We start from the raw sequence: 9,742 nt of genomic DNA, 5'->3' as shown, positions 1-9,742 counted from the left end.
AGTAAAAACTTTCCTATATAATGGAGACTAGGTATACAAATGTTTGCTGACCTTCACATTTCACAGGTGTTTTCCTCTTCAGATACATAACATTCTAAATATATAATGCTATGAAAAATCGCAATTTAGGTAAATGCTTTAAAGAATAGAAAACACTGCATGTTTCCTCTGGGGGAGACTTCGGCACTACCTGTCGGTTAACCCTTGATCTGTCGTGTGCCAAAATGTTAAATGTAAAAATAACAAATATATGAGCGTTAAGGTGGAAATGCCTCCATGACATTTAAATACCCTCACAGTGCATATTGGGGCTATATTGTTCAGATGTTACATTATTTTTTGCCCCCTGCAATTTTGCTTCTCGGGAGGATGCTGCTACATTAACCCTACCAGCTTTGATGATGGAAATGCAGCACTGAAAATAATGAACTTCTTAAGCCTCCGGCGCTGGGAGGGTTAAGCATTCTCGTTTAAGATAAGATTAAGCCTGTGGCTTTGGTTGCACAGACCAAATTGTGGTCTGTTCTGAGAGATCTGACAAGGAACATTCTGAAGGCCAGTTATGTGCTATCGCAATCTGACCGTTAACTCTTGCATGCCCAGAGATGCTACCGAATATCCATTTTATATTCAATATTAACAAATTGTCCTGTGAACCTTCATATTATATGACCTTTCAGCTGTATGCTCAATGTTCTAATGATTAATTTATTTTGGGTGTGAGCTAATACCTGGAACACGACACATATGGGACATTCTGCTGTAGATAGTAACAGCAAATAGGTGGCTTGTAAGGAAAACATTGTATGGAATAATGGGTCGGCTATAAACGGCATGTTTCCAGCCTATGGCTAAGGTCAGTGAGAGTTGTAATTAGTATTCTGTGGGTTTTATAGAGCTTATCAAGGACATTGACTCAAAGAATCAGTATATGACTGGGTGGAACTGCAAACACAAACAGAGGAACAGTGCTGCCCATGAGAAAGCTGAGATCTGTCCTTCTGTCTCATTTTCTTCCTCCCCTGGCTCCTTCTACTGAAAGCAAGAAGCATACTTGTGTACTCTTCTTACACTAGCATACATGCAATTGGCTGCCGCTACTACTATTAGAGGAAGTGTACTTAAGTATGCTTCCTGCTTACACTTCCGGGTTTCAGTAAAAGCAGCCAGAAGAAATTGAGACAAAAGTCTGATTTTCCAGCTGCAGTGACTAAAGAATGCATTGCTTAACATGCAGAATATTGCATAACAGTTCATTTACTTCAATATTGATTACAAAAAAAATAATAAAAAAAAAAAAGTTTTGGTAACAATAACAGGAAAATAACACGTTAACTAAATTAGAGACACAGTTTAGTTTCCCATACCGAACCACTAATGAAGAATGCATGTTAAAGTTAAAGTACTCCCATTGATATCAATATGAGCGCTTTATGCAGATGTGTGCTTGGAGGTCTTGTTTTACCCCCTGGAGCTCTTATGGATGTTGAGTATGTCATGCATGCGCTTTGTGCCTTTGTCTAGTGCTGCAAGCCTAGAAACTGGAGGGTGGGGAAAGCGGCAAAAGCATGCAAGGGGGAGATTCTCCAGAATCCCTCCACATTTTTGCAAGAGGGACTAAATTTAAATTTTATGGTGCATACGATGGCCCTTTAAGTAAATGAGCCAGTGGAAATATTATCTGCTCGCCAGATGCATTAAACGCCATAGGAACAGGGCATGTTTTAGCATTGTTTTGGAGGCAGGGATGGATGTGTCCTATTTCATCCATCCATTGTGTTTTGGCACCCAAGTGCTGTAGCCCACAGCAGCTGGAAGCAGGCCATGGAGTAGCCAGAAGCTGTCTGCTTTTGTGCGGAGATATATAACTGTATATTAGTTTTCTCCAAAAAACATTCTTGCAGGCAATGCCGTGCGGAAAGGCTGACACATTATCATATCTGTCAGGGAGATCCATGCCATTTCATACTGCATCTGGAGTGATAGCCATAATCTGAACGATGAAGTCGCAATCTTTTTTTCTGTAACTGTCATATTTCTATTGTCAGTAGGGTATTAGCTTGAGCCGACACTAGAAGTCGTGTAAGTGAAACCAGAACATTGTCGCAAATACCGGTGCATTTTGCAGTTTTTTAACAATATGAAGCTAGAGCAAGGGTGCTTGCAACATCAATATGTGATGGAATCTGTGCCATGTTCCAATCTCCAAGAGACTTCAAAGTTGGAAGAACTAGCTTCTCTAGTAGCAGAGAATCATGCTACTTTCTCTGCCGACCACTTATGCATCTGCATCTTCTATCTTCTCCCTTCTCTATTCTGTCTTTAACTTCAATCCTTAATCCGCTATTTTCTTTCTCCATCCGCATCTCGGCAGACATAACACGGTTTGAGCACTGCAGTGATGTCCTCCCCGATCCTCCTATCGAGGAAGAAGATGTCACTGAAAATGCCAACTGAGGGCAATATGGCAGTGCTTGCAGTGACATCCTCTCCTCCAAATTTCTGTTGGAGGAGAAGTTCTGTTGAAAGGCTGAACATGATTGGTTATTTTTCAAACATTATCATTTTCTGACAATAACCTTTCCCTTTTCTGGGTTGGGTCTAGCAGCATGCCTTGGGTGTATGGCTTTGCATGTCTTTGTGACCTATTGAAAGGTTTTTATATGACTGAATGTGGCATCTAGAAGAAGAAGAATGCAATTTACTTATAATGTGATTTCTAAACAGATTTGATGTTGTTTGTATATACATCATTTTGAGCATTGTGATGCACTCATGACCAGCACGTAGTCTGGGCACCTAGAAAAAGGTAATATAAAGGGAGGAAAGAAGAACAGGGGAATTTGGGTTTAAAGAGGTACAGTACTTCCTAAAGATGGACATATGAGTCCAATTGTGTTTTATTTGCCTTGCTATTTTAGGTTCCATTACAATAGTTAGTGTACTTAAGTATGGAATTACTTAAAATCCTTGGTTCATGGGAACCACTAATCACTTTTGCTTAGTTCTCACTTTTCAAGCATGAAATGAAATGTAGAAAGTTTCCCAAGTTTAAAAAGAAACGTCTGTGTGCCTTTTATGTAATGAGAATGTTACTTTGTGCACCTTCAAAGTATTTCACCAAATGAGTTTGCCAGACAGTAAAAGTAAATTGAGCTCCAGATGCATTTATTACACTAATCTGATGATATAGATCCAGGTGAGTGATGATCTTATCTGTGACACAGCAATCTAATTACATTGCACTAGTGTCATTGAACTTGAGCACAAGAGACAGATTGCAAGTGACAACACGTTACATCACGTTAAGATCACTTGATATATCGCTACCCTTTTCTACTAAAAGATCCCAGTCTTGCCCGATAGGGCTTTGTGTTCTTAACCAACTGTATGCCAAAGAGCACAATTCAAAACAAAGGGTTAATTATACATATGGTGCTTGTGCGTGTGTGTGTGCTTCGTGATGGTGCTTAAAGGAATGCCTTAGATAAATGACCAGCTTCAAGTCTGTAGACACATACCAAGTCATTGCCTAGGAATATTTTATGGCTATGCTAGGCACTGCCAATAATGAGGAAAGCAGTTTTGCATTCTATTAAGAATAAGGTGAAGGGGAACATTCCAGAAGAACAATAAGGGATTCTGGTAAAAAAGCCAGTTCAGTCACACATACTTCTTCTCTTTTTTAGGGTTCTGGGTCGTCATTGTCTCAGCCTTTGATCAGCTTTCAAGGTAACCAAGGGGTAAGTAAAACATGTGCATTCTATTCAGGTAGCCAGGAACGTGTAAGAACATAAGAGCCCATATGGAATACAAGCTTCCTAGTCATTTAACAAAATGCATTGAAACACATCAGCGGTTATGTAAAAGGAGAAAGTCTTTGCTGCTTCTGCTGCGACAGATCAGTATTACATGCTCTTCCATTGACTTTCAGAGTTGGAGTTTGGGGATATGACATCATATATGAGCGTAAGGGTGCAAAAGGCCTGGTATAGGCTGTTAAAGGAGGAGCAAATTTATAACTTTATAAATGTATAACTATAAAATTAGTGTTCACTCATTACTTTATTCAAATAAAACTTAGTATTTTCTAATCACGTACAAGCAGCTGAGAGTGTGGCAACCTTCTGAAAATCATAAGACATAATAGATATCATTCGTAATATTTTCATATTTAGATTGTATAGATTCTATCTGTAAGATTTGGTAAGTATGGGATATAGGTTGTTATTTGAACTTATATGGAATATGTAAATGTTCCGTTTCAAAGTCATATATATTTTAAACATGTCTGTTTATGATAAAGCACGTGCAATTTTTGAATAATAATTGTAATATTACATCTGTCCTTTGGCAAATAGGAGGTAGATGTGCCTTTTTTGGTACTGGTGTTTAACTCCAGGGAATAATGGGTTTTGAGCAGTTGGACGTCACCTGCTTTTTGATTTCTGGTTGCAGAGTTGAATTAAAATCATTACACTACAATAGTCTAGTTATGATTAAAATGTTATCTAAGTGTGGACGTTGAAGGCTTTTTAAAATTTTGATAAATGCGGAACAATCAGCTATTACATTGCACCAGTTACCATGGTGATTGCTCCACAAGTAATACTACCCGACACTTGCTCTTTATCATTGTTACCCATTGTCTCAAAAACCCTTGTCTGATCATCTATCACATGTGATTTAGGACCTAAATCGACAAGGAAGGAAGGAAATGCTGAGCGCATTCGTTTCATGGTTCAGTGCCTTCATGTGCAACGAACATGGCATTTGGCTTGTATGAGCTCTGTGTGTTTAGTTAATGTACACCTGACTTGGTGACCAATCACCTTCAGCACTTCAGAGTTCCTTCCTCTATAAACCACTCTTCTGCACAGCTGGTGCATTCAGGATAATACTAGATCCGATGACCTTTCAACTTGCAAAGACAATGATAAGCAGTGGACACAGACAAAACAAACAACAGAGGCAAGCGATAATGCAGGATAGAGTGCACCTACGACATCATAACAATTCGATACCTGTGTCATGATGCCCAGAAACACTGCAGAATAGAATACATTTCATACCAACATAATCATCCTTTAATAACCTTAAATGTTCATTTAGCAGGGCTGCCCATAACCACTTAGGACATGCTATGACATCCTAAATTAAGCGGTCCATATAACCTTTAGGATGCAATGGTACTTCCTAGGTATCTTGTACCTTCAGGGACATTTCTACTGGGGACCTGTAAAAATAGAATTTATGTAAGAAGTCTAAACATGAAAAAGTGGAATCATGACTGAACCGACATACGGTATAAATGCCAAAAAAAGCTCTGGTCAGTAGGATGTCAAAAACCCTGGTCATGAAGAAGTTAAGAATTATGGGGCCCAGGGCATGGAATATTTGTAGGGCCCTTCAACTTCTCCCATGCTCAGCTTCCTGCTCTTGGCCATTAGTAGACCTCTAGTGACCCACCGGTGGTGCAGTGCCACTGATATATCTTCCCTATAAAGGGTATCATCGCCCTGGTAATCCCTCCTCTTACATTTCATGTTTTGCATATAGATCAATATGACGTCTTTCTCTACTATTCCACCCCCCCCCACAGACTTATTTTCTGTGTTTCTGTTCAAGTGCTATCAGTAAAGAATCATTCTCCAAATGCTAAAACTGTCATTCAAATGTCATTTGAATACCAACAGTATCTACAAAAAATAGAATATGTTAAAAGGGAAACTGTGGTGTAGGATTTGTGAATACAAGTAGACGTAGGTCTTGGATAAGATTTGTGTCAACATCAGCTGCTTCCTGTTTGGTGTCAGAAGCCATCTATAGTCCGAATGTGTCTGAGATCCAGGACCAGGTGTGTGACACACCAGCGACAAGTACATCTTTAATAAGTTGTAGGATGCTTTTCACTCTTTTTAAAAAATACAGTTCATAGGAGAGAGAAAGAAATCTTCCGTGTAACACCAGCTATCATGTGTGATATGACGAAATTCATTAGCGAATGGCTCTCTGCCATTACTTCACATAGTAAAACACAACCAATTCATATAAGAACAAATTGGAACACACTGTGAGCAAGAAACGCCTATTGACAAGAAGCTACTGGGTACGGGCCCTTCATCCAAAAGAGGAGGAACAATAATATACTGTGACACCAAACCCACAATATTACATTCTCGCTTCTAATTTATGGGAGGACCAACCCTAATGTCAACTCACCATTTAATGAATCTGCCCCTTTGTCTTGTTGAAAATCCAGCATGCCTTCTTCATCCGGTAAATAGCATGTAAGGACTACAAGCACATTATATATAAATGTACACTTTATTGGAGCTTCAAAAGAAGAAGTTTACGCTAGAAAAATATTCAAAACATTAATATTATTACAAAAGTGATTATTATTCTGAATCCATTGGTTTAGCTAATGCCATAAGCTTTAACGGTGTTCAGTGTGTTCTCAAGGCAGATGTGAACCATTGTGACCTGTCTAGTTTTCCAAGTCACCAGAATGAGGAATCTGCACACACACCACAGGAACTCAGGTGCTTAGCTGTGCCAGGAAGGGCCAGCTCCCCAGTAAATCAAAATAGAAAAAGGCTCCAGGCACTCAAGGGTTCCAGCTCAGGCAGGTTTATTGAAGGAGAAGGACAACAACGTTTCGACCTCACAATGAGGTCTTTATCAAGTTGAACTTGTTCCGTGATCATAAACCCAACATTAATTTGATTTTTGGCTGCCTCCCCCACTATACAGGACTAGAGATGGTTGAGTTGTTTAAGGGAATAGCCTTTTTTGGGGCTGATTTAAACAGTAACTCCATCATTATTGAAGCAAACGCTCCCTGGTCATGAAGCTCCCGATGCCCAGATCTAGCAGGGTAGAAATTTCACAAACTGACTTGTGGCAAATGTGGCATTCTATGACAGTACCACGTTTAAAGTGAGTGAGCTCTTCAGTACGACCCATCCTACTGCCAATGTTTATCTATGGAGGTGGCTGTCTATGTCCTGGATATCAATAAGTGTAGCTGAAACACCTAAATTAAATAATTAGGAGGGGTGTCCCAATACTTTTGGTCAAATAGTGTGTCTGAGCATCCCACTGCTGGCAGCAAACAGGGAGCATTAGTGTTTAATTGTGTCTCATGCCTCCTGTGACAACACTAGTCTTCTCACGGTCTTTGTAAGGGAACTCCTATTTCATATCATCACTGTAGGTAAGGACTACGGAAATATCCACTCTTTTATACAGGCACACATACCTACAGTTTTAGTTGCCTAGGCTGAACTGTAATGGTTCTGATCTGCGAGTATAATAAGTCCCAGTATGTGTAAAATTTAAATATTCTATAATTCCAACAATTAGCCTAAACCTGAAGCTTTAAAATCTACATTTTTGCATTGCATAGAAAGCAGCTGCTTACTCCTGTGAGTCGTGATGTTTTTGGTTTGTTGGGGGAGCTAGAGATCATGGGCTTGGTACATAGCCATACAACCACAGTACTATAAAATATCCATATGGGCCTATATATATATACTTGTCAATGATTATATTCATGCCAGTACTGTTACCAATACATATTTCTTAAAAACCCACCTTCTCTGTATGGCAGCCGAGAACAGTCATCTTGGCTGCTTGATACGTGCCTATCTCTGAATTGAGGTCAGTTGACAAGGAAGGATGAGTATGGAGGTCAGAACACATAGTAATTAGTTATGCAGGTTTTGCCCCACATGCTCACATTTGCCAGCCATCCTTACTGGTATATCAGGACGGTGCTCTCATGCATGGGTGGAGAAGTTTCACCGCAGCCCTTGAGTAGTGCCCCAAATACTGTGCCGTCAAGAGGGCCAATCAGCACAAAGGAAGACTTGCCCCCAGGACTCTTTTGAGCTATTTGGGATGTTTGGCAGCTATGTTACTCAGTTTGAAACGGTGTTGTGTAAGAGGTAATGCACCCCAATATGATTAATTAGTTCCCTGCCAAAAACTCCTCTCTCTTCTCTTCTCACTTGAAAACTTCTTGAATGCATCAACTTCTGCCAAAAAGAGAAAAAGCAGTGAATAACCCCGTAAACCTTGCGACAGCCAGTAGACATGGTTGCTCTAAGGGACTTGCTAATAAAGTAGATTTTAATGTAGCGCTGGAATCCAGATTACGAGATATTTTGTTTCAGCACTATGGGAGATTGGTAACAGTGGCTATTAGGAGACAATGTGGAAATGACATCTCTATCAGATTAGGTAGGTTTAAATAAAGGATATATGTATTGAACCAGCACTATGCATGGTACAATAAGGAGTGATCAGAGAAGAAGCTGGGGCTGTTAGCAAGAGCAGCGAGTGATTAAAGAGGCTGAAGATTACAGGTACACATAAAGACTCAAGATTAGCTTTACCTGATGCAAAGCTTAATCTGCAAGGTGCATTTAAAGACCCCGTGAGAGACGCGGTGACTGCACTTCACACCCACTCATCAGTTGAGATTAGCTGTATTAGGTAGTAAAAGCAAAGCTGTTGGCTGAGTATGTGTTGTGTGGATCAGCAACCTTGGGACTGGTTAAACTGCTACAGAAGTTACTAAATGCTCCAGCTCTTAGACGTGTAATTCAGGACAAACCGTATTACTGTGAACCAGGAGTGCAAGTGGCAGCTTGAGTGATTGGAACACAACGCATAATGGTGTTAGCGCCTGGAGCTGGGTGCCTGTTTAGACCTGAATCCGGAGCTTGCATCCCAGGCTGATCTGGCATGTTGTGTGTTCTAGCTGATGGATTTAACTGATTCTTAGCTGCAGGGTGCAGGTGCCACTACCACAGATTTGCTTTGTATGTAGATTTCATGCCGTGGAAAGCAAATGGGGGATCAGCACTCACGTAAATGTAAAACAGTTTTAACCAAAAGAAAATGACCTAGAAACAAACAAAACAGAAACAGGGTTTTATGCAGTTTCAAATAAGATGTTTTCTAATAATATGGGCCAGGTTATATAATGGCCACTCGCACATGGTGAGGTATGAGGTCATAAGATCTGTGTCATTTCCAAATCACCGTTAAATAAAACACATACAATTATACGTTTGCAGGCGTGTGTTTGACAAAATGATGCTTTGAATTATGGACGTCCCATACTCCTCTCTCACATCCCATCTAATTATAAAATCTGCTCCGTTGCTGGTTACTATGCAGTCGACAAAAGCAGATTCTTAAGTATCCTATAGCATTGAGAATATAGTGACGGTGGTGCTAAGGGCCGTTCATATCCATAACAGCCTCTGCCCCAGTTCCTATGGGAGGTTTTTCATGAAGGTTGCCTGTTGGAAAAACAGGGATCTTTGTACATCAAGTAACTTGAGCCGAACTTATTAAAGCCCAAAACTTTACTGCCTTCTATTTAAAATGAAGAAGTGTTCTATTGGCCATGTACCAAATTCATTTTTCAGTCTTAATAAGGTTGAAAGTAAATTGAGATGACTGGTGCCCACAGTTAGTAAAGAACCTTAATTTGCAGACTATGGTTTTCTCTTCCATGTAATCTCCACTGGGTCCCCTCACCATTCTAATTGTGATCTCCCAAGGGACCCTTTGTTTACAGATTGAGGGCCCCAGGGACCGTGCTGCCTAATTGTTGGGTTATGTAGGGCAGCATCTGGATTAGCCCCTTGAGGAGATCCATTGCCGCTTTCAGCTTGTCTTCCTGAAGCAGGCCCACCTGAGCATAACAGTCTTGTCTTCTGCA

The 9,742-nt window shown here is 40.2% G+C and overlaps 1 protein-coding gene across 1 annotated transcript in view; it reads left to right on the top strand.

The window, feature by feature from the left end:
- Positions 1-9,742, top strand: part of ELL3 (elongation factor for RNA polymerase II 3) — a 35,039-nt gene that overhangs the window by 2,385 nt on the left and 22,912 nt on the right. The window contains exon 2 of the mRNA XM_053462223.1: positions 3,690-3,743. Within this exon, the coding sequence (XP_053318198.1) occupies positions 3,690-3,743 (54 nt within the window). The remainder of the gene's footprint in view (positions 1-3,689; positions 3,744-9,742) is intronic.

This window comes from Spea bombifrons, chromosome 4 (assembly GCF_027358695.1).
Source record: "Spea bombifrons isolate aSpeBom1 chromosome 4, aSpeBom1.2.pri, whole genome shotgun sequence".
Lineage (NCBI taxonomy): Eukaryota > Metazoa > Chordata > Amphibia > Anura > Pelobatidae > Spea > Spea bombifrons.
This window is presented reverse-complemented; position numbering and strand designations above follow the sequence as displayed.